The sequence below is a fragment of the Abramis brama genome (genome assembly GCF_963993115.1).
Source record: "Abramis brama genome assembly, chromosome: 5".
NCBI classification, from domain to species: Eukaryota; Metazoa; Chordata; class Actinopteri; order Cypriniformes; family Leuciscidae; genus Abramis; species Abramis brama.
This window is the reverse complement of record NC_139967.1, coordinates 43,203,099-43,230,275: the sequence shown is the minus strand read 5'-3', so window position 1 is coordinate 43,230,275 and position 27,177 is coordinate 43,203,099. Positions and strand designations below refer to the sequence as shown.

The 27,177-nt window shown below is 37.3% G+C and overlaps 1 protein-coding gene across 1 annotated transcript in view; it reads right to left on the bottom strand.

Annotated features, from left to right (window-relative positions):
* Positions 1-27,177, bottom strand: part of lhfpl7 (LHFPL tetraspan subfamily member 7) — a 151,590-nt gene that overhangs the window by 100,347 nt on the left and 24,066 nt on the right. The window contains exon 2 of the mRNA XM_084114178.1: positions 4,750-4,888. Coding sequence (XP_083970304.1) covers positions 4,750-4,888 — 139 coding nt within the window. The remainder of the gene's footprint in view (positions 1-4,749; positions 4,889-27,177) is intronic.

Here is a 27,177-nt window from a genome sequence, read left to right as displayed (position 1 = left end):
GACTCCAGTGGATTAACCTCAATTTTAATGAAGCGACGCGAGTGCTTTGTTTGCGAAAAAAAAAAAAAAAAAACATAACCACTATTTTATTTACAAAATATTAATCTCCAACCTGCATTCACGAGAGTACCATGATGCATGCGTGTTAATGTGAGACATTCATTTAAGATTAATATTTTGCAAATAAAGTGGTAAAGTACTTTTTTTTTTTTGCATAAACAAAGCACTCATGCCGCTTCTTAAAACTGATGTCAAACCACTTTATAACAATAACAGTTTAATATTGCTGTTTGTGAATGTAAAAGGCTTGCAAAGTTTCAAAGATCAAAATGCAAGGCAAATTGTCTTAGGCCCTGTTTACACGAGAACGCTCGCGGGTGAAAACGTAAAAATATTTTATCAGATGTGCCTTTCGTTTAGACGGCGACAGCGTTTTTGGGGCTTAAAAACGCAAAAAAGTGAAACCACCCTCCAGAGTGGAAATGTTAAAAACGCTCCACCATCGCGTTCTCGTCTAAAGGGTAAAAAACATTGAATTTCACACACTTTTGCGTCACCATATGCACGCAGATTTCCCCCCCATAACGCTCGTCTAAACGCAGAATAAAAAGTGATAATGCAATGCCACTTTTGCGTTTTCTCTTCAGATCGTTTCCGTGTAAACATAGCCTTATTGTCTGTCTCTCAAAAGAAACAACCGATTATGAAATGCCTGAAATGAGTCGTCAGTAATTCCAGTCTTTCTTCTGCGTGAACGTACGTAGGTTTGTAACAAATTTGCATAATGCCAGCCTATGGTCTTCATTGGCATTATTATACTGTCCATGAAAAAAGATTCATGAAGTAGCTCCCTATAATAAGACAGCTGAGCTTGTTTGTCTTTCATAAGTTTTAACAGTTAAGGGGGCCATTGTAGAGAAACGTTTCCTGAAAAAGACCTAACGGTGAATTCAAAACCCCCTCCTGAGGTACACAGACCCCTGGATGGGAATCACTGAGCTGGAGCATTATAGTCAAATTACATCTGTTTTATACTGTAGTTTATTTCAGTTTGACAGTCTGACTGACGGAAAATAACTGCTACTTTAAAAGCAATGATGAGAGAACGCTTTTCATTGAGCAAAACAGCACATGAAATATTAAAAATCATCAACTATATGTTTTTCGACTTCAAGCAAACATGCACAAACTTCAGAGGCTTATTCATTTCTAAACTTTCTCCCACTACAGCAGAAAACTTTCTTCAAAAAGGTTATTCGGCAAACATTTTAGAACGAAAACTTGCTGAAAGCCTCTTGTTGTTAAGAACACGGCATGTTTGTTTGGATGAAGGCATCTATCTGAGATGAGGTTAATTTAGTGTCTTACCCTTGAAAAGATGCTTCAGTCAATGCTTAGAGAATACCAATGCAGTCCATTATAGCCTGTGCCCTTTTACATTCTCCATTATTACAGTAGTTTTATGGAAATATCATTACTTTCTAATTAGAACAGGGAAATAAATCAGTGCGAGGCACTTATTTTAAAATTATTTAAAGTTTCTCTGTAATGATCAATGTAGAGCCCAAAGGCTTAATTAAAACAAGCATTTAAATATACAGTATTCCCACATCCAATAAAACCTTCCAAGGCCTCAAAAATATCAAGGACAAATTGGAAATCAGTGCTCCCAATATACATGTATCTTGCATATAAACATATTTATTTAGCATGAGTGCTTGTCATTGCTTTTGTGCAAGTAGATACAGTATGGTGTTGTTAAGTATAAAGAAGTATATAAAAGTGTATATATAAGTATATAAAACTATAAAAGTCAGACTGGTAACCAGAAGGTAGTGGGTTCGATTCTCAATACCTGCAGGAAATGACTGAGGTGCCCTTGAGCAAGACTCCAAAACCCCAATCACTCCCCAGGCGCCACAGCAAAATGGCTGCCCACTGCTCTGGGTGTGTGTGTTTACTACTCACTACGCCTATGTGTGTGTACTAACTTGGATGGGTTAAATCCAGAGGACAAATTCTGAGTATGGGTTACCATACTTGGCCTTCACGTCATGTCACTGTCACTGTATTCGCCTGTTGAATGAAGGCCAGCGCAGCACGAGGCATGTGGCCACCCCTGAACCACTGACCTGTGTTAAAGGGATGTAATTGTCTTTTTACTGTGGCCAGTAAATCTTCGAGTGCCCTCATCGTGCCATCACAGCATTCAGCCAGTGGTTGTTGCCTAGCAACCTGTGTTGAGAGCAAACACTTCTTTCTTTATTTAATAATTTAGCTTTTGTGACTGATGTGCACTGCAACAAAGTGTGTTTAGATGGATGGGCTGTTTAGTCTGAAAATTCTCCATGTTCAGAAAATATCTGCATAATCATGGTGGAGGGTGTGTGTATAAAGGCCAATTCATACCACACAGACAAACGCGCTCAATGGTGTTTTTAGCCCCCAATGGCTCCTTCCAGGCAGCTAACCCTAACCTCAACCTTAAACCTACCCATCCCCTCGCTGCCTGGAAGGAGCCGTTGGGGGCTAAAAACACCAAACACCGACAAAGGCCAACAAACACCAACAAACAAGTCTGCCGTTGGATTTAGAATTTTATGAAAAATTACATATACACACTGCCCCAACAGACACCAACAAACACTGATTGAACGTGTTCAGTCAGTTGGGTGAAAACAAACCCTGACCCAAGCCAACAGACACCGACAGAGGTAACACACCGATCCAACAAAACCCAGCAAACGTGTTGAACCCAGTGTGAATTGGCAACCAAAATCATTAATTACATTCACATTTTTGCAAGCCAACCCTGCAAAATCTTGCTTCTGATGGTTTCTAGCTGATCCAAACGAATATATAGTTAATAGTTGGTCCAAGCTGGTCCAGATTAGTTGACTGGCTGGACTACCAGCTGGTAGGGTTGAAGTCAGCCAGGTAGATTATTTTAAGCCCATGACACACCAAACCGACATCAAAGAACTATTGCAGACGAAAGCTGACTTTGTTGTCGTCTCACGTCGCCTGCGTTCGCGGCCAAAAAGTTACACTTGAACACACTGCAAAGACAACAGCCAATGGCCAACAAGCACAGACATTGTGTGCCTGCATGAGAGGAAATAACTGTCTATATCAGCAGGTGGCAGCTGTCTGTATTAGTCATCCAAAAAGGGAAACCAAAACTCGGATTGTGGATATTGAACAAAACAAAGAGCTTGCATACCATTTTAAATATGAATCAATCATGTTGGTCAGTTGGTCTTTACTTTCTTCATTCCAGACAGCCATGTTGTTACGTAAATATTTGCATCTTGGAATGCTCAACATTGTGTGCAATCTTCACTTCATTCTTTGCTTGCTTTTACCATTTTCTCTTTTTTCTCGTGCACTGGTTCACTAAATTAAACTTTTGAGGTGTGGTAGGACGCATAGTGTTTCTTGTTTAAATGACATGGACATAATAAATCCTTATCTTGAGCAAAATAAGCAAGCTGACATTCAGTACAATCTACATCTTTTATTTCGAATACATACAGATGTAATTTCTGTCTTTTAGTTTGTCAAGAGATTTAAAGCACCGTTTTTGAAGAGTGTGCATGTGCGTACATGCTCTAGTAGTACATAAGAACGAGCCTATGATTGAATCTGGAAGTAAAGCAAAATAACTGAGAAAAAAAGAGAATTAGCCCTCAAATACCATGTCCATAATTTACAGCAAGACATCTAGTATTAATTCAATATCAAACAGATTCATTAAAAGAAGTTATTACTCCACCACCTGCATAACATCATTAACCAATGTGGTTGAACGACAAATATGCGGCAATACGGTTTCGGGAAACAGTAATGACTAGCTAGTTGATTTCTTCAACGATGCATCGTACTACGGTAGTTGAGCAGCGAGTGACGTTGTTGTATGGAAAACGCACACCAGAAAGATTTCTCTCATTTACTGCCCAACAACAATTCAACATGCTCAACTGGACAAAAAGCCAGCAACAGGGTGCTTGTTGTGCTGACCGTGTAGAACTGTAGAACACTGGCCCAACTTTGGCTTGATGTGTCACAGCCTTTAGATAGGTTGGTTTGAACTGGCAGACCACCTTGGACCAGCAACCATATTGCAGAAACCAGCTTAACCTGTTATTTTCCCCAGAAGGGATCTGGATTGCAAATAGTGTTTGAATAAACTCCTTCATGCAATTTAATGAAGGTGAAACATGAATCTTTGCATTTCTAATATGAAACAGCACCTAAATTCAGCTTAAAGTGCTTCATATCACGGCATATCAAATTGTATCATTCCTCCCCTGCTCTGCCAAAAAATGAACAATACACTTCAAATGTGAACACAACAGAATTCAGATGTTACGCCCAAAGCAGTTAGCAGAGCTCCAGAGTGTATCACATGATATTTGAGCGGGAGGTGAGAGAAGGAAGGTCTCTGCTCCTTTCTGAAGATCTCTGCTGTTGTGTGTGTATCAAAGGGAAAAGTCAAGCCATTCTTCAAAGCGAAGTGTGGGAAAGAGATATGTTGGGGTTTTACAAGTCTTGCATAGATTTTGGTAAGCTCTCGCCAATTCTGTGTGCAGTACAGGCCTACCTCAGATGGTCTATTGGGGTCCCGTCTCAAGCTCGGATTAGGGTTTAACTGACTAGGATCAGTCATGTAATGCTACTCAACATGGTTCCTCTAAGGGTTGGCGTTTAAGAGCTGATCAGAGGTCAGATAGTAAGCCGGACACTAACCTGCAGCCATCTGCATGTATCCTGCCAATGTGCAGATCCTCCTCTCCCAGGCTCCACCGGGCAGGAAGATGGTGATGATGGCCAACAGGGAGCTGACCGCCAACAGAGCACATCCACCTGAACACAGCACCGCACTCGTCTGAAACACACACAATGCACAACACTTACAGATACTGCTGCTTTTAGAGGAGTTCAGACTGTTTCTGGGGCTTGATTTGATTCTGTTTGCAATAAATTAGTTAATCTAGAACAGTTTTAAAGAGATACAAAAGGTACAAAAGCTGTCACTGAGGCTGTACCCTTTCAAAAGGTACACATTTGTACCTAAAGTGTGTATATTAGTACCTTAAAGGTACTGTACATATTTGTACTAAAAGTGTACATTAGTACCTAAATGGTACATATTAGAACTTTTTTCTTTTATGGACCACAAAAGTAGCAATTTTAGAAGAAAAAAAATCTCGCGCTCATCCATATAATGGCAGTGAATAGAAACCAGCATCAAGCTTTTTAAAAAAACGCAAAAGTTTTGCTTAGATGCAAAACTATCACAGAATGATCCCATGGGACAAGTGCTATATATATATATATATATATTTACATTTACATTTAATCATTTAGCAGACTATTGTTTGGTTTGGTGAACAACAAACCGAAATGTAATGTTTTATTTAACAAAATTCTTGAACTTAGCCGTTGGTCTTCTCTGCGCCGCAGTTTATTCCGTCTCACCCAGAAAAAGCACACAAGTTGTAAGAAATCAAGATTAAATAAAAAACGTGACATGAAATACAACCCATGTATCTTCTTCTCTGAGGTGAATATATCCGTTGTGTTCGTCATAACAAGAAGTTATCGTGTTCACATCCGTCAATTGTCATTCTGACTGTCATCAGACAAACAGAATTCCGGTCCGGGGATATTTGACTCGGTGAAGAAAATACACAGATACTTTTTGGGGATTTCTAGTGAACAGACTATTCTCTGCTATATGGACAAGCGCGAACTGAACTTAAAAAAAAAATGATAATCTCCTTTTGTGGCCCATAAAAGAAAGAAGGGCATATGGCATTAGAACAACACCAGGGTGAGTAAATTATTACTTAATTTTCCTTTCAGGATGAACTATCCCGTTAATAGGTCATGGTAAAACCATAGATTTTAAATCCAAACTGCACTAAACATTGGACAAAAACAAAATATGGCTAACCGTGTAAAGCCTCACATATGAAATAATAAAATAATATTATTTCATAATAATAGTCAGTTTTTTTTTTTATTTAACTTTTTTGCTTATACTATATACTATTTGATACATTAGGATGTTATAGTAATTTACAATCTTTGAAGCATTCCTATTCCTTTTTTTCTCCTTCATAAAGGACTCTTAATTTTGGGGATTTGAGATAGTCAAAACAAAGGCTGAAAGCAAGTTATAAATAAATATAACAGTTTATAATATCATATTCATTTTATAAAGAAAATCATATGGGTTTGGCACAACATGAGCGAATGATGACAAAAAAATTTGAGTGAACTAATGAGTCATAGAAGGAAAAAAAAAATTAAACACACTAACACATCCACACATGAGTTGTTCAGGTAGAAATATAAGGTGTGAAATCAATCAATTTTCCCTAAGTGTTTACTCAGTGGGATCAATTTAGTGAAACAGCGAGTACTGACACTCTAATCTACCACTCTTAATAAACCAAACACTTCATCAGCCCTACACATGCCTGGTCAAAAAAACAAACACAAAGGCCATCCCAGTTAAGAGATGTGTAAAATAAATCTTTCTCACAGGCTTTTTGTTTGTTTGTTTGTTAGAGCAGGCAGCAGGTGTTGGCATGTATAAGACTATGGCACAAGACTCAGTACTTAAAGAGCTTGCTGTACAATCCCTAAAAGAAAAACATGGAGGGTGCATATCAAAATCAGGCAATTGATCTAACTCTGATGTAATCCATATAAGCATATGAGGCAACACACTCTGACATCATGCATTATTGATCTGTGCACATATAGATTTGGGTAATAACTGTATCTTAAAGCTTAGATGTTTCTGTTAAACCAGACTTTTTGCCTTACATCTGAAAATCTAAATAATTTCAAAAGATCATATCATTTAACAAAGTGTTATCCTAGACAAATAGCCATAGTTAAATTGCAGTTTTGGAGGTGGGGGAAATTCTGGTGCAAACAACATAAAACAACATATATACAAATAGGCTGAGTGATCAACCAAATAATATAAACATATAAAATGTACATACACATAAAATATAAATATACAAAAATAATACACATACAGTTGTGGCCAAAAGTGATGTCCAGCCAAGGAAAACTGGCATCTTCACCCTTTATTAAAATATTTTAAAAAAAATTGTTAATGATTTTGTAAGCATATTGCGTAGTTGTGCTTGGAGTTAAGTGTTTATTCGCGATAACACAATGAAACATGCCAAATTGTGCGGACATCATTTTTGGCCAGGCTGTCATTCAAAGAAATTATGAACACATGCAAAAAAACGAAATATTAATAATTGATGTGTAGTCAATGTATGCTTTTTACTGTGAGCTTTTTGTTTTTGTATGCATTTTGTTTTGTACTGTAACTGTAGTTAGCCTTTTAACGGCAAATCATTTTACCAAGTTAAGTGTTTTGTTCTTCCCGTCATTTTAAAAAAATTAAAAAACATAAAATATTTTTCTCATATTTTGATGTTTTAATCAAAGTTGTAGGGTCATTTAGTTGTAGTACCACCCTATGGTCCTAGTCATGCAATAAATAAAGAGTAGTATAAATAAATAAAATAATTCCATTGCGGAAACTATGGTTATCATAGAAAGTTTTTTTTTTTTAAATCGACATTAAACAGAAGTTGTCATAGTCTTTTCTTCCGTATTGTAACGTACACACAATGTAAAGCTATGTAAAGTGTTGTCTTGAACAAGAAAACATGTAGGGCAGGACTTGATTTTTTCAATTAGGAATTGAAAAGAGAAGAGAAGAGATTTTGCTGCAAGAGGGAGGGGAAGTTATTTTGATTAAAACTCACAAGGGCACATAAATAAATAAAAAATGTGCATGGATAAATCATTTAAAATAAATACTGCAATATTTCATTAAAAAATAGTATTTTTCAATTTTATGGTGGCTTTAAAGGAATGACCATGATGGTCTCCTGCAGAAAACAGAAGCAGTCTTTCAGTAAAGGTGGGTCACAGGTGGATGCTTTTCAGTGAGAAGCATTCAAGATTTCAAACTGAGGTTTTCATTCTGACAGTGTGATGCCTCTTCATTAGATCAACTGGGGCTTTCAAATACTGTTTCCACACACAGAACTGCAGTATCAAACCTAGTGGACCAAATCAACAAGATAGTAAACAAAATATCTGTTAAAAAGCTATCAGCTGATCTCTTGCAATAGCAATACACATATACATACACAAAACAGTGTAGTTCTTAGGGCCATTGTCACATCAGCAGTGCGTATTAGGCAAGAACCACAATATTTATACAGATGCACCAACTATAGTGACTTCATTTTCCTTGTGGTCCTAATGGCGAAGACATAAACGGCGAGAACCAAACGCAAACGGAGACGGGATGGCAGATTCATATGATATATGAAGTATCGCAGTATTTCTAATGGTAATGATAACATTTGTAGTAATTATGACTGTTTTGTGTTGATGACAACATTACAACATCCTTTACAATAATGAAATGCCTGCACTAGAAAGGTGAAAAAAATCTAATAACACAGAAGTGGAACGCCACAGACACTCGGCAGAAACATATTCCCTTCAAACTGAACTCATTCCCCTTTAAATGCCATTCATATATTCATAGAAACGTCTAGTTTTCTCTGCGCCATCTCTTGATCTTGCCATCTTTGAAGCCTTTAGATGAAATGAGCTCTTGCCCACTGTGCTGTCAAACATTACCGTGTTTCATTACAACTAATAGAGACATATTAGGGCTGCAACAGATCAGATCCAGAACTAAATGGTACCTTGAAAAATCATAAATAGGCAGTCTATGACATGAATGTTGATGATGCTCATAAGTTAAACAAGCAGTATGCATATTTGATCCCTAATGTATATAGTGCACGTATGGCTAGGAACCAGAAAAGTACTTCCTGAGGTCAATACTAATTAGTGGTACTTGCCAAGTGCACTGCTACTTTTCAAAGCGATCAAACTTTCGATTTTTCATCTAATGGATGATAATATGGCCAAAATATTTCATTCTCTAATGTTGAAAGAGGGATAGTTCATCAAAAAATGAGAATTCTGTCATCATTTAATTATGAAATTATGACATAAATGGAAACCTGTATGACTTTCTTTCTTCTGCAGAACACAAAAGAAGATGACGAATGGTATAGTTTTGGTTACCATTTACTTCTATTGTTTGGACATAAAAACACTCACAATCTCTTCTTTTATGTTCCACAGAAGAGAGAAAGTCATACAGGTTGAGGGAGATTAAATGATGACAGAATGGACTCAAACATGATGTGCCCATTATCATGTAGGAGAGGCAGATTCAGGTATATCCCACTTGCCACTTCATGTGCGTTTTACATGCACGTTCTTAAAGGGATAGTTCATCCAAAAATGTAAATTCTGTCATCATTTAATCTCCCTCATGTTGTTCCAAGCCTGTGTGAGTTTCTTTTCTTCTGTTGAACACAAAAGAAGATAGAGTGAAAAATGACTTCCAAAATATACAAATTGACATAACAAATTGAATACTCAGTCAGATACACGAATGATTATGTTTTGACGTCACTACCCATCCGCGACATAACCTGATTTATTAATCTTGTGAACAACTTCCGCTACCGGTTATTGGTTAGAAGGTACACCAGGACAATGGGTTATTTCAATGAGCTTATTTTTGTGAGATATCAGCTTATTGATGTGCATGTAAATGTGCTCATTGTATCACTCCCTAACTTGTAATATTTTCATTTACTGTATAAAAATACATTTTAAAGCACTCAAAGATATAATTAGACAAAAAAAGAAGAAAATAAAAAAGAGCTGATAATGCAAACATTGGGCCTCACCTATTGAAATGTTAATACACAGCTTAACCATTTGCATTCTTACTCGTTTTGTTTTAGCGGAACAGCTTTGCATTTGTTATGCACCAATCATGCCAATGTTATTTGTACAATATTTAGTGCAAACTATTTCATGTGCACGCATGAACAATCAGCTTTGGCAAATATGACTAATTTCATGCATTCCTCAAAGACCTTACTGTATCAACACACTGCCCAGAATTCAATTCCCCTTAATTAGTTTGACATTTCTGGTCTGGCTTTTGCCACAACTAATTAAAGATTACGCTTCTGTTCTGACATTACAATTTAAAATCCACGATTACAAAGTGTCCTACATTGTACTTCTGAAACTTCATCATACAGCATATGCACACAATATATACACAATACTTTCCAACTTTCCAGCTGCTGTTCATTTACGAGAAAAATGGCTCCTTACAGCGCAACCTTTTTCAGAGAGCAGATTCCAGCTGCACCATGAAGAATAACCTGAAATTCACAGCATTTCAACAACTTCTGGTAATGTATTTGAAGGCTGCTATTGGAATATTGAGGGTAAACGTCATATTATGCGACTACGCATTACTTTACCGAGAGCTTACGACCTACTAGCTACGTTCTGCCCTAAGAACAAATGGTGCAACGGAATAAAGGACAGAGTTAGGTACAAACTAGTTAGTAGTTACTAACCCTCTAATGTGGACTTAACGTTCCAATTTAAGTAAGAAATTATGAATGGCTGGTGCAACCCCAACCAGTTCCCTAAATAAATGTTAATTATTTGGCTCTATACACACAGCAAACAGTAAAAAGCACTGCAGAGGAAGTGCATTTCGAAGGAGAGAGGTCACGCTATGATGGAAACCAATTTCTGAGTAACTAGAGAAAATGATTATAAGAAACTACACATTCTGTCAAATTCATCACATGATGCACCTCACAAAACATTCATTTGCATGCTAATTTCCATTTTAAAATGGATGTTGCCCTCTGTGAATTCTGTGGGGCACAGAGAAAGAAATTACGTGTAAGACTCTGTACTTCCACAACTGCAGAAACTTCCAATTCCAATTTCATCCAAAAAATAAAATAAAACTCAATGCCTTGAACCAAAACATTACAACCTTTCATTCAATGCAATGAACAAAAGGAAAAATACTTACATTCTTTTATGAGTGAATGAATCACTCATCTCACTAAGAACAGTATAAAATACAATATATTTGGTGTTTATTGTAAAATTTTCAAATGTATACAAACATGCAAGATGTTTGAGAATGCAGGGAAACATTTGATTACAATTTGATAACATAAATTCAATGCTTTACGGGAATGGGTGGTTCTTAAAGCTGGCAAATGCTAATGTACGGCTTCAGAAGACCTTCTGTTTGGTTCTCTTAGTTCTTTTGGTCTTGATAAAAAAATAAATTGATACATTTAGTCCTGGTTTGCTTGGCGTTCACACTGTCATTTTTAACAACAAACCTAAAGATACAGAATTAAACGCATAGAGATAAGGTCAAAACCTGATTGGACAGCAATGTATAATTGATTACTTACCGAAACATTCAAAGCAATGCTTTGTGCTAAATCTGCTTGTTGTATGTGCGTCCATATGATGGTATTTTTTACCAGCTGAGAACTTACAAAGAGCCTATAAGTTGAGTCAAAACAGCAGCAGGAATTGCTCTGTTGCAAACACAAATGAAGATCTGCTACAAAGAGAGGGTGTAATTGGGCAACTGTCACGGTGTGGGTTTTGTGTTTTGTTATTGTCTGTCATGTGTTCCCCTGTCTTTTCATGTTTAGCTGTCTCCCGTTATGTTGATTAGTCTTCCCAGGTGTTTCTGTTTAGCCACGCCCCCTTGTTATCTTGTTTAGCTTGTCTGTCTGTGTATTTAAGCCCTGTGTTTAGTTCAGTCTTGGTCAGTTCTTGTATATTGTTGCACCATGGTGGTTGTTCTGTTCCTGAGTCTTAGTACTGAGTTTGTGCATGTGAAGTTTTGAGTTTATTTAATAAAAGACTACTGCAAGTGGATCCTGCTTCCTCCTCTGCTTCAACCAAGACGTAACAGAAACGTAGCTCCTATGAGAAGAACCAGGTATGCTTGAGCATTCAGTCCTTTTTAGGGTCGCATCTTGTGACATGTCCTGTTTTGGGTTCATTTATATGTCTTTGATCAATGTTGCTTTCTTTTCAGTTGAACCGCACCAGAATTTGTTTGGAAGTGGACTGTGACCCCCTGAAAAGGTGCGCACCAGGGTTCAGCTTGGTTGTTTGGTGCACACCAGGGTTCAGATGGCAATGTTCACACTTATTCAAATGAACCGCACTAACAGAGCAATCGCACCAGGGTTTGTTTTAATCCAACCAAACTTGTCAAGTGTGAACACACCTTTATAGCAGAAGAATATTGTGCACAAGTTATACTGTATATACTAAATTTATAGTGCTTGACAGCCATTGATCACTGCATTGCCTTTTTCATTTTACTAAAGTACAGATCGAAAAACCTGGAAAACCTCTACTTTGTCATAAAATTTTATATGGCATAAGGCTGTGTAAATGATGACAGAAACTTCATGTGGGTGAGTGGTTTCTTTCAGGGGTGGAAAATGATGTGAAATAACTGGAATGGTTCATCCATCAGTCAAATTCATTTCAAAGACCCAAATGTCACCAACGTCACCCTCACTTGAATCAAGTTGAATCGAGTCAATGAATGAGGACTGCAGCAGTAACAAAAAGATGAGGTTTATTATTCTGGAAGGGTTTTATATTTGATGGAATTTGCACTTGATTTACAAGACATGCAGACTAAAAATCAAGATCAAGGTTGAAGCTGTCTTGTTACCATGGTGAGGTATTTTCTCATATATGTGAATCGTGTGTGTGTGTGGATCAGATCCAAATCTGGCTTAGCTGTATTTAAGAGACAAAGCGGGCAGTGCCAATTAAGAGGGAGGTGTGTTAGAGCTCTGACTCTCACTTATATAGTTTATATAGACACAAAGTCCTTCAGCCCTCAAGGACATTAAGCTCCAATGCACATTCATTTTCTCACAATCAAGCTCAAACCCACATAAACCCACATGCACTCACCTCAAATTATTTGTTTTATCTATTAAAATTAAAACTATAGAAAACATCCTCTTATAAAGGATAAAGAATTGCAAGAATTGACCAAGTCTACTCTTGGCAGAGTGAAAAATTTAAACCAACATTTAGTGATTTTGCCCATGTTGGAACTCTATAAATCCCGGTTTCCCTATTGTCCTTCCTGTAAGAATTCAGACATCTATTGCATGCACCTCTTCCTTGAGGCACAGAGCAATCTTCAGAGTAAAAAAAAAAAAAAAAAGTGTTTGGAGTTTTAGTATTTTTTTATAGTTCAGGTTCCAATGTACAAATGGAGAAAACTACTGATGCACTATTTGGGGTTCAGATAGGAACACTTTCAAAAAGGCCGATTTGCTGGGGAACTGCACTGGTCAGTTTTGAGATTTTGGGATATTTTGCTTCCATAACATGTCTTTTTTGGACTAATGGAAAGAAAACATCCAAAAAAACACATTTTAAATATTTGTTTTATTACTTTTTATCTGTTTGCATCTGTACATTTCAAATACAAAGCTTGTTTTAAATGCCATTTTCTCAAATTGAGTTTTCTCTTATGCACAGAGCCATAAATCTACATTTCAGTAGCACTTACATACTGTACACCAAACTTTAGTTTTATTCCTATCTATATTCGGAAGGTTTTCACTGAGGAGTTTATTCATATATCATATATATCACTTTAAAAAACATGGTGAAAATTGATGGCTATTGATAGTATTCATTAAGTGATAAATACCCTTTGTAAAAACCTTTAGTCTACCTCTTATGTCAACAAAATTAAACAAAAATTCTGAACATGTCTTTATCCAATGTTCAGATTTCTGAAGACGTATGCAAATAGTGCATATTAGAATATATAATGCCTCAGTTGCATATTTAGACATAACGTTTCAGAAAACAACGGTCTGTCTTACCGTATTGTGATTAATCGACTTGGAAATTATGGTGATATCTATTAGTTTAAAAGTTTTACCCTATTAAGGTGTCTTGCCTTAGAAACCCCAAAGAATGACAATGGTTTGGAATGGTATCTTGGAGCTAGAGAAAACACAGATGCTCAGTGGCTTCAGGGGAAAATTATGCAACTCCTCTCCTCAGATCAAGGATGATTTGATTGAAAATGATATAACCCCTTTAACACATGGCAAATTATAGAAATTAGCTGAAACAGGATGCATCTTAAGTAGGCCACTGAAAAACATCACATTAGTGAAGTACTTCACGCAGTACTAAAGTGTCCTGACCAGCATGGGTTAGTCATTACTTCACGCATGCAGAGTAACATGTACGAGCGTCTGTTCATAGCAGCCCTCCACTGTGTTTTACCCCTCGCTCATCTCCTGTTCTGAGGGGTAATAGCAACACCAATCACTATAAGTGTCTGTTCCTGCATGACAGCTCTCTCACTTTCTCCCCCTGTAGTGTCTCATCAAAGACAGCCCCCATTAGTGCCGTAACAGACCTTCATAAACATCACTTCTCATGTGAGACCGTGGCACGGCTCCAAAACATTCGCTCCCCCTCTTCTTGTTCTCCACAATATTTCTATCCTATCCATGCATTCTGACTGATTTATTGAAAGGAGTGTTTTGTGTTCAATACATGTGATTTGTACTTTTCTAAACTTTCATTTATTCATTTTTGGGTGAACTATGCAATTAGCATTGATTAATTGATCAATAACATTCTTTTTTCTTTGCTCTACAATAAAAGAGCAAAATTTTAAATTAGTGACTTTTTGAATAACAGAATAGTTTTTTTCTATCCCATAATATGGTGAGTCAAATATAAAAGTGTAATGATCCCGACCAGGCAAAGGGGGAAGTGTTATGGAAACCTGCTGGAAAACAGCCATTTTTGGCAACCCAGCACTGGGTCAAAAACCCAGGGAATTAAAATCACACACAGAATAACATCACAGGCAACAGTAATTATCAAAAGGTGAACATTTATTAATAAGCAAGAACAGGAATGTACAAAAATATAGGCAACAGTAAAATCAATGTGTACATGTGTATGTGAGTGAGAAAAAGTTCAAAAAAGATGACAACTCAACAGTTATACAGCTTATACGGTGAAACGAAATTGCTTTTTAAATGTTTAATATTTAATTACATTTATGAAATAATTTGACCATATTTGGCTTATTTTTTTCTCACACAAACGAACACCATTTTTGTAACTCTCCTTGATGCTTGTGGAGCAGAGATTATGGGCCGTATTTTAACGATCTAAGCGCATGGTCTAAAGCGCACGGCGCAAGTTCACTTAGGGCTTGTCCGAATCCACTTTTGCTAGTTTAACGACTGGAAAAATGGTCTAAAAGGGATGTCCCTATTCTCATAATGAGTAATGGGTGTGTTTTGGGATTTACGTGCGTTAAACCAATCAGTGTCTCATCTCCCATTTTCTTTAAATGCCAGTTGTGCTCGCACCATGGCAGATTCGCTATTTACAAGACGGAATTTGATAGTGGAAAGACCGAACGCGTCTCCAGAGCGCAAACGGATCTGCTCGTGCGCGAGGTAAAAGTGCGCAAGCAGACCATCTACGGGACAAGCCGTATTCCATCATATCTTTATGTACACAATAATAATCTTTTACATTGTAATCCTTTTATTTTAAATATTTGGCATGTTTGTGTGTTGCTGTGCATCCTTGTGTGTTTAATAAGCAGAGTGTACGTGCGTTGTGGACCCATAGGCGCACAGTACTAATGTGTGCATTAAATAACAAAAAAAATATTGTGCCATTGACTTAGACCAGGTTTCAGTTGGTCCTCAAAATAGCAACGCGCCAACAATGCGCCAGAACACACCTCGTTTTCAGACCATGGGCGCACAAATGGGCGCAAATCCATTTGCTATTTAAACAATGTGGTGCAGGACGTGAAAATGATAACTGCATCAGACTGAAACTAGCAAAAAACACTTGCGTCGCGCTTGGCGCTGCATTGCGCCAGGTGTAAGATAGGGCACTATACCTTTAAAGGGGGCCTATTATGCCCCCTTTTACAAGATGTAATAAAAGTCTTAGGTGTCCTCAGAATGTGTCAGTGAAGTTTCAACTCTAAATACCCCAAAGGCCATGCCCAAAAAGCCACAACAAAACAGGAGAAACGGTTTTGCATTCCACTGTGCTGCTTTTTTGCACTGGGACTGTATGATACACAACCATCTTTCATTTCTGTAATTAAAACTTCCTAAAATAAATTCTAGTCATGCAAAATCTAGACTATAGAGACTACGGATGTATACACAAACAAGTTAGAGATAATGGGAGGCTTGCAGCACCACCCTGTAAGCAACGTAGTAGTTAGCACAACGGCAAAGTGCTGACATTAAATAATTTAAACATTTTAAAAAGCAAAAGAAGGCATCTATTCAAATTAGCCTCATGGGATCAGCACCAAATGTTTGTAATCTATCCGTGATAATTACCACATAATTACTGGCAAAGTCCAAATGCTTTTGCAATTAAAAGTGAAGGAAGGGAGGGGAGAAGAATTGTGATCCATAATTAATTAATCCCTTTCTCCCATAACCGATTGTGTGACTAAATAATTGTTTTGGTTTTTTTTCCTCTTGGACTTTGATTCCTGTTTCAGACTTGAATGCAAATCAGGGAATTGGGTTTCAATGTTTTTGTTTGGCAGCAGAGTAGCCTGAAATTTCCCATAACATTCCAGATTAGGGAGACTCTTCTCATTCAGTGAAAGTCAAAAGGTAATACTACACTGACCTTTTGTTGGGAAAGAAAAATCCCAGTGTTTTGTCATGCTAAGAGGATTTGCTGGAAAACTCCATTTACTTTTAATGCGAGTGAAAATATAAGGTGACACATTTGATCCAAACTACAAAAAAAGAGAGCTTCATTCTCCATCTCACTGGCAGGCCCAGATGCGATCAGTTTTGTATTTTTGCACTAATTTGCAAAAAAATAAAAAATCTGCAATTCTGGATTTAATGGATTTAAATGTGTTATTTTTTTATGGATTAATTTTGTTTTAATACATATACATATATATAAACACACAAGTTAAAAACAATAAAGAATTTGACCCGCCATCATTTATTAATTTATGCCAAAATTAAAATAAGGATTTTGCATTATAAGTCATGGCGAGTCAAAGGTTTACTTGTGAAACAAGTCTTAACTACAGAACATAATTGCAGTAGTGATAAAAATAGGGTAACACTTTATATTAAGGCGTCTTTGTTACAGTGTAATTACATATTTATGTACTGAGTAATAATAATAAACTACATGTACTTACTATAGAGGGGTTTTTTTAGGATTAGGTTTTGGATTATTTGCGTGTAATTATGCATGATTTAAAGCAATCATTTTAGTAATTGCATGTACAGTAACGTGTAACAACGACACTGTAAAATAAAGTATTACCCAAAATAGTGATAAAAATAATCATAAAAACAAATGAGCAAGGCACAGAGAATGAGTAAGGGTCTATCTCGATATTCCATTCTTCCTCTCTTCGTTCAGCAGTTTGCTTCACCCATGTTTGACCCTGCCTCTCATCCAGCATGGCTGTGTACAGATGCTTTGGGAATTGGGAGATTACAGACAAAGGAGGAAGGGTTAAGGGTCAAGTTCAAAACCACAACCCCAGCACAAAGGAAATGTCATAGCGACAAGAGATGGCAGCAGTAAAGAGGCTATTGTTGTGCCTCTCAGCATGAAATAGCTCCACTTAACAGAATCGCTGCTAGAGGAAGTCTCGGCTGATTTGCTTTATGGTTGTCCGGGTCAGAATGTGATGTACAAGAGGTTAGTATTGTGTTCACGCATTGTTAGTGCACGTTAACATCCTTGTGAGTACATTTGCAACTAAAGAGAAAACTGCAGAACATGACTTCCCCATGACTTTCCCCACCCTGTCTTCTCAAACGGGTATAAACAGCCATCTGAGCGCCACAGGAAAACCCTGGGCTTCCCATGGACATGGTGTTAAATGGATTTGAGTCAGCTCCAGCCAAAAGCCAACAGCCAAGCTCTGGTTCACCCATCTCTCATATAAACTCCAGCCCAAATGCATCGTTGTCTGGGATCTCACCAGCATATCAGCCCTCCTGTCTCCAGCAGCATGGTGCCCGCCATGTGTCCTTTGAACTGACTAAAAGGAGAACATTTTTGGCCATGTAGAGGTAAATCTTTTTTGCTGTGTCTCATTTAACCTTTTGCCCTTCCACTCGGCTTGTATCCCCCCCCCCCCCCCACCCCCTTTCCACCGCCATAAGAAATCCTTAATAAGTAATTAATTAGTCCATCCTTAATTTAGCAGCTGCTTTTATCCAAAGTGATTTACAATACACTTATTACAGGAACAATCTGTCTGGAGAAACCTGGGGTTAAGTGAAGGGCACAATGGTGATGATTCACTACGCACTGCTAGTGGGGATCGAACCAGTTACTTTCTTATTACTAGCCCTGAGCTTTAGTTAACATGAAATGGCATTCAGAACTCATTTTGTTTTAATGTGACTTGGGCAGTAACAGTGGCGTAGCGGACAGGAATGCAGGGCATGCATTGCGGGGGGGAATTTTTATTATTAAATTAACATTACAATTATAATTTGCCCCACAATAATTTCCTAGCACATCACCGCATAACTGACGAGCTTCGAGGATAATAAAAGACATGGCCGCGGGAACTAGGGGTGCTGACGTGTTTCACTACATTGGAAATTAAGATGACATGACTTTAAATAACTTTTTGTTTTCTACCTTCTAAAATTACTCTAAAGATTATTTAATTTTTATATGTTGTTGAATATGGTTTTATGACTTATGAAATTATATCATATAAGGCAAAAGCCGATCTCGTATGTGACGTGACACTGGTTGAGGACCAGCATCTCAGAAATGATTTGACACTCATTTAATGCATGTGAAAAAAATTAATATAGATGTCTTGATTAAAACATTCTTTGGCATTAGGGGCTGTTCACAGAGAACGTGTTTTTCCATTCCCCTCAGCTACTTTTCCAATGTTTTTCAGTGTGACCACGTTAACGAAACTCGCGTATCGCGCATGACACAGCATTCTCAAAACGCAGCACTCAAGTTAAAATAAGTTCAATGAAAACGCGCCTCGAGACTTTGCATTTTTCCCCCGTTCCACTGCCCGCGTTTGCCGTCTTGCGTTTTCGCTTTGAAAGATTATGCTTTCTGTGTGAACCGGCACTCCTGACTGAGTAACATGAGGTAAGATGCAGATTTGTGTGCTGCTTTTTAAAATGTATCATGAGTTCTGAGCATTCTCACATAACTCTGTTCTCATTCATTTGTATGTTCATCTTTTTGTTTGGGCTGTTTAATATTAGGATTTTGTTTCAAATACTCCACCCCACAATATCAAGCCACGCCCATTAAGCCCCGCCCCCAACACCCCCCTGATAAAATATGTTCCCGCGGCTATGATAAAAGATTCTTAGATTAGCTTACAATTTATTTCAAAAACAACTTGTTTAACACTAAATACTAGTTTAACACAAAATCTCTTCTCATTTTATAGGCCACAAGAAAACAGAGACTTTGAGGGGCTGTTTACACGACACCGTTTTCAACAAAAAAACATAAAACTTTTTATGCGTTTTGACTGTTCGTTTACAGGACAACAGCGTTTTGGGTGCCTGAAAACGTGTTTCAAAGTGCACGTTTTTGAAAACGGTCTCCGTGTAAACAACAAAAACGTGAATCTCTGAAGACGATGACGTCTTGCACATAAAATTGCTTAAGTATTGAGTTGTTGTTCACCACAACCTGTTGGAGTGCTTGAAAAGTAATCAGTAGGCAAGTTTCCATTAAAGATTTGCGCAAAACTTTTGTGATTTTTTTCTAAATATCGATAAAAAACTATTGCGAAATGACGCCGTTTCCATTAACCGATGTTATGCGACTAAAACGTCATTTTTTCCTCTCGTGATAAGTCATTCCAAAAATCATGGCAACGGACGTTGGTAAGTTTATATATATCACAGCCACGTACCGCACTAGACATTATTATTAAGGAAACGTAGGTGTGTTATCCAAGCATTAATGGCAAGGAAAGAAAACATATGAGGTGTTTCTGGGTTTTTCTCACTCATTTCTGCTCCGAGGTCTTGATTGTGGCATTTCTTTGAGGTTTAGAATCCAGTATTTGTCATTCTTTTGTCTTTTATGAATTTAATAAAGAGCTCTGTCTCGTATTCTGTCCAAACACACCGCGCCTTCTAAGTCAGGTGACTGTAAATGTGCAAAAACTGTTTCCATTGCAGTTTTGTGAAATATTCCTTTTTCGAATTGCCTGAAAAACCACCTCATGCGAGCGTAAAAACTTTTTTGCGATAAATGGGAGTTTTTGCGAAATTGACGTGTTTCCATTGGGCGTATTTTCAATTCGCAATTTCAATTTGCGCAATTTGAAGGGTAATGGAAACGCGGCTAGTGAGACACATGGTTTTTTGTTAAAATTGTAGTGCTTTACTATGTGTTCAAGTAAGTCACAATATACTGCCGTTGTACTGTATTAAATTTGCCCGAACAGATATTCATTAAGCCATCTGTATTTGTGTTCCGCAGATGAAAACAAGTCAGGCAGCTTTGGAAAAACATGAGGGAGAGTAAACCATGACAGAATTGTAATTTTGGGGAGAACTATTTCTTTGCCACACCACACTGGCAAAATGATTCAGCATATAAAGTTTCAAGGTGTGCCCAACGCTTCATTGAACTGATCAAAACACTTCTGTTCTCCAATTAATTCTGCCCATCAGTTTGCTCACAGCAAGTGTTACACAGAGCAATACAATGCTTCAGTGAGCAAACACATCTCTGTCTTTCCTGCTACTCAAAATAAAAGGCTGCAGTTATTTATAGAAAAAGCACTCATCTTAGTATTGTGTTTCAACATGAAAAATCTTTACCTGTGAGGGCCTCAAACAGGACACTTCAGCCAGGTTTGTAGAGCACTTTAGCTCCAATGTATGCTGGGTATGTGGGTGTGTGTGGGATTTATTCTCACTCTACCAATGGAGGTGGACTCAAGGAAGCTGTTATGTAAGTCTCTTAAGAGAGGAAAGTCAGCGCAGCCTGCAGAAGCAGCAGGATGACTGTTCTAAAGAGTCATTCCAGGCATCTGAGCATTTGTGAGAAAATAAACATGTTTACAGTAAGCGACCAGTGAGGAATTCAGCTGGAATAACATTCCCAAACACAGCCACAACACCTGGGTGACAAATACATGAGCCAGAACTGGAAATGTAAAGTTTAATAAAACATATCACAGTAATTAGGTCATCTGAATGACTCATCATTGCTTTAAATTAGACTTATCACAATGAAGGGAGCCAAGCATAATTATTATATCTTAGCACTTTTATTTTAAGTAACATGTTAACATGAAAAAACAATTACTGCATTTTTGTACTTACTTTCTATTTCAATCAGTTGGTGGCACAGTGGTGTTCCAGAAGTATTTTTTCCAGTCATTTTTCCCAAAGGGATTTTAAAAAAAAGTCTTTGTCAAAGTTTATAAGCCATGAACCAAACCAACCAGCTACGGGGTGTATCATAACATCACAGACTTTGATTTGAAGTGAAAAAGTATTTGAAAAACAAAAAAGACAAAGGTACAAGACTTAACGGCTTTAGTTAGGAAAAGAACTACAATCCCATGAAGCATTACGAATCCCTTAACTGAATTAGAAACAATGGAGGATTACAAAACTTTTCATTTAAAGTAGTTGATTATTTCTATAGAAACAATGTATTTTAAGTGTACTGCAAAATATGCATATATGTACAAATATTGACAGATAAATATAAAGTATTTTGACAGCATAGCAGGTCCGACTCGATAACATCATTTGCGGCGTTTCATTGGCGGGATTTGCTTGCCGCAACACTCTGATTGGCGGAATTATCTGTACAGCATTTTGTGTACTTTTTAAAAAGAATTCAGATGTTAAAAATGATCATTTAAATAATAAGTTGAAATAATGCAAACATTTGGCTGCAACAAAATCATCTACCATTCATTAACAACCTCGGAACTCACAGTCGGTCTGTCTTTAAAGGTTTATAAGTTATCGTTAAAAACCAAATCCCTTAAGGAGAAAGTGAATGGAGATTTGACTGCTGCGTTCTATAGCCCCATCATGTTTTAATGTGCCGTCATAAACAATTGTGTTGATGGGAGGAGTCAATTAGCCCTTGTTCAGGTACCTTGAACTTTAGAGGCATCTCAGAATAACTCAGAGACAGATTGTCCTCTTGTAATTGCTATTGTTGAGTAGCTACTTTCTGGGAGCCCCTGATATTTTTGAAGATTCACTCACATCATAACATCATATGATATAGATTTTAATATAAATTCTTCTAGCCTACAGCCTAGTAGTGATGACAAAGAGAAAATGTTGTTTTCGATGTAAACAGCATATGTTAACTTGAAAAACTTGAAGAGAGTATTCCATTCTGAATGTAGCCTTTATGTATTTCTACAGCAGGTATTCTTTGAATTATTCACAAATTTAGGTAGATTTCCTCACTGTCTGGTGAAAAGCCTCTGAGTTCTCTTTTGTTGTATAAAATAAGAAAACAATCCTGAAACAGTTAAACACTACTGTATATACAGTACTCTCCAGCATAGTACTAGAACAGTGGTACTCAAATGGCGGACCGCAGTCCGGTTCCAGACCCCTGCTTGGTTCCATCAGGACCGCGGGACATAATAGCGTTAGCGCCATTTTAGCGTTCCTACAGTTTAAAGTGAGCAGCAAGTCAAAACAGAGCGGTTCACACCACAGGCGCTCAGGGACGTTCATGACATACACTAATATTTGTATCTAGAGCCGAACGCGCTTCATTCAAGCCCTTTCTGCTCCATGCGCGATGCTTCTCTCTTAATGTTGCGCACCACATTAAGAGCTGCAGTGTTTTTGACAACAGCAGCAGAAACACGGTGAGCAGGAAAACAGATACTTTTGCTAAAACACTGCAGAAAATAGGCCAACAATTATTTTTATCTGTCATGCAGATGACTCTGACCGTTTAACTAAACCAGGTTTGCTAATGCATGGCGCCTTTAGATGTTTTGTTTTTTTCCATGCATTTAGCATTATTATTCAGCATATCAAAAGCATTTTACAATAAACAATGTTATAATTTGGAAAATGATTTAGAGATGGCAAGGGAAGACCTATCCAGTTGGGAGAAATATTAACTTTTTTTGGTAAATATTGGTAGAAATTCTTAGACATCACTGCTTTGGCTCTCAGGGCCCAAGATTATCATCTTTGATGACTATTTTGAGTGTTTAGTTGTTGTTTTTTACAAAGTACTGCAGCTGCCTTGATGGAAATGTATAACTGTTCCAAAAAAGTATTGTCCGGACCTCCGCTGGGAAGGAACTATAGAGATCGGACCTCTTGGAACTTTAATTGAATACCCCTATTCTAGAATGCTGTTGCCTTTAGCTCAGAGTGTATTGTAAAACAGATGCTACAATGAGTAACAAACTAACTATCGATCAATGGGACCCAGTTAAGGAATGCTGCGCAGGGCCTGGATCTGGTGTTTTGTAATGAAGACACAAAGCCCCCGAGCAACTACCCCAGTAGTCCACAATGTCAGCTCACTGGACACAAAAGCCATGTCTGCTCAATGGACGTTAATGTCTCATGGGGGTTTGTGCAGAGCGTGGGGCAAAAACAGAAGAGAAAAGATAAAACAGCACCCACTCCTTATTACACTTTCTTTTCAGTCCTCCTCTTTTGCAGTCTTCCTCCCCATTGGCAGGGCCGTAAATAATACATCAAAATAGTAGATGGTCTGAGTGCAAATGAGAGGGTTTGAGGATGTGGAGGCATTTTCTAGGTATATTAATGATGGTATGGCAGAGCTGAGAAAAAGAGTTTTCACCTTTTCATCTTGTTAAAAATAAAGAATATGGACCTTCAAGCAGAAATCCAGACAGAAGCACTGGCTAAAATAAAGATACACACATAAACACGTCCACTTTCTCATTTTCTCTGCTGTACCAAGTATATTGCCAGAGATGACAGAAAACTATGAATGAACGAAAATATAAATATGAGCGAGAAAGAATTTGCGATCATGAGATCCATCTGTGAGAGTAAACAAACAACACATCACTGTGTGAGAATCAGCACTTGCAAATGCTGTATAATGATGATGCAAGGTTATTAATGCTTTTTCCTGCACATTAAGGGCTGATAGTGAAAGGAAAAAAATGCTTCTTATCCTCAGTGAGAGGACTGTGTAGAGACAATAGTCTGTGGATTAAAATCCCCATGAAATCAAAATGAACAATTCTTGTTTTTTATAGAATATGGAAGAATTTATTATAAAAAATGTATCCATGCACATTATTTTTTTAATACATGTGCCCTCGTAATCATTAATCAAAATAAATTCCCCTGCCTCTTGCAGCAACATCTCTTCTCTTCTCTGATGATGTAATGTTTTTGTGCTAACGTTTTGAGAACGTTTGTTCATAACTTTGTTCATAACTTTGAGAGAACCTTGCAAGAACGTTATCCAATGTTCCTAGAATGAGCAATATCACACGAGTAGCAGTGCGATATGGCTGTATATCAGAACATTCTCAGAACTTTGGAAAACGTTCTTGCAAGGTTCTCTCAAAGTTATGAACAAAGTTATGAACACATGTTCTTCCAGTTATGTTAACAACGTTAATAATGTTCTCAAAGCGTTAGCACAAAAACATTATATACATCGTTCATAAAAAAATAAATAAATCCTGAAACGTTTTAGTTGGACGTTCATCTAACATTTTTTAAATGTTATTTGTTTCAGAGAAAATTCAAAAGTAATATTATCATAATGTTTGCAAAACAATAATATCTGAGGACTTTCTGTCCCTCCATTGACAGCGGTTTAGTCCAAATTTTCTGAAGAGACACGATCGCTTTATGATGAACAGGTTGAATTTAGGCTTTTATTCACATATAAACATTCATCAACGCACACATCAGTTGTGGTAAACGGAAGCTCAAGCATGTTCACTTGATGTGCGAGAACCAATGAGGTTCATTCTCGTGCATCAAGCAGGTTCGGTTAAGCTTCTGTTTATGTTCCCTGATCAATGTTTAAGTTTGAATAAAAGCCTAAATTAAATCTGAAAAATGACAAAAAGCTCTCAGATTTCATTTAAAAGATCTTCATTTGTATTTCCGAAGTTTTAGAAAGTCTGAAAGTCTTACGGGTTTTGAATGACATGAGGGTGAGTAATTAATGAAATAATCTTAATTTTTGGGTGAACTAACCCTTTAACATTTGCATATTAAAGCGTATACATTTGCATATACCACCGCCCCCTCCCCCCCAAAAAAAAGGTTTTTAGAGAACATTTAAAAAATAACTTCATAATAACAAATAAAAAATCATACCTTAATGGGAACATCAGCTAAACATTCTTAGAACATGTTTGTTACTGAGCGAGGGTATTTGGCACTCATCAAAAGAGCTGTAAAGGTAAAAGAGTGTGGAAGTTGTCCTTGAGTACACCCTACCCGCTCTCCATAAAGCCACTCTGTGCACTTTCTCCTGCATTTATGCATGAGCGCTTCAGCCTGTCAGTGCTCCCCTATGCTGCCTGAAAAATACTACAGTAACTGAAGATCTCACTATACAGGCCGGGATAGAGACTGACGGTGAGGATGTCGTCATATCGTCATCTGAAGATTCAACACATTTAACCAACCACTAACACCAAATAATTGTCTTCAGCCTCAAACACACACAAAAAAATGTTTTATGTCTTGCACATATAATAGAAAACAACTTCATGTGGCCTTGGAAAAACAGAAAAACTTAATATACTTCATAAAACATGCCTCAAATAAAAGGGAAATTGGTTTTGAAGGCTTGAAGACAAATAAACTTTAGGTTTGTCTGCAGCCATTTTCAAATGACGTGACGGAGTGTATTACAAACCCAGAAGCAGAGGTTGCATCAGCCTGATTGCAAAATAATTTACTCCCTCAGAAGGATTTACTTACTCACTTAAAAGTGCATCTCCTGCATCCTGACCAGTGCTAAGCTCTATGCAGTCAGCCGTTTGTTAAAAGTGATGCAACAGTACACAAATAACAAATTCAGTATCTCAAATCATCAAAAGCATTTGTCAAAATGTGAGCAACCGTTAATTAAAAAGGCTCAGTTCCACTCGAGATGTGGGCATGTGGGCTATGAGACGGAAATTCACTCTGACAGTCGAATGAGAAGCGCAAATAATAGGCTGAGCTTGTTATAGGATAAAAAGATCATTGGATGAGCATGATGAAAGTTGTGTATAAGACCCTTCTTTATAGTCAACTTTATATTTACTGTGCATGACAGTGGCGTGCGCTGATACCAAGGGTCGGCTGCATCAATTTTCTACCCATGGACTTCCCGATTGTTTGTCTGCAACTGAAACAAAACTTACAGCTCTTAAATATATTGAACTTTTTTACAGAGGTGTGATTACAGATAGGCAGCGTCCAAACAAAAGTGCTATCCCCACTCAATATAAAATCAGTAGGCCTACAATTAAAGTTTTGGACTGGACTGGCTTTTACCTTTTGCTCAGTTATTGATTAATGCCAATTTTAAATATGTCAGAAACTAAAACTGTGTGGTAATCCAGTTTAATGGTTTACAATATCCAAATATTCAACCCTGGCTCATTGAGACTATGTTGCATATATCGGTGACATATCAGTTATCGGGCATTATTACTCTCAGTGAGACTTTGAATTTAAAGTTAAAATTTGAACAACACCAATAATTTAATAACACTGTTAAAAGTCATCTTCAGCATTTTTTTATATTGTTTGTTCTGATGCCTAAATTCACTATAGATGTTTAATCATTTTTGCAGATCATTTTGACTTCTATGTAAATGACTGGTTTTTTAGGATCGATCAGAAGGACTTTCAGCTGCATTTGCAGATCTTACTCTTACTAAATGACTGCGGACTGAAAAATGATCTTCTTCTCTACTTCCTCCTTCACCATGACTGAATGGGCCAATAACTGTTGCTTTGTAAATGTGGGCGGTCGTATTCTAGCGATGTTACGATGACAATCCTGAACGATCAGTTTACCCAGCTCAGTTTCTGTGAATGGACCTTTGAGATTTGACAGCAGGACTGTGTCTACAGGGTACAAACTCTTATTTCAAATGACCAA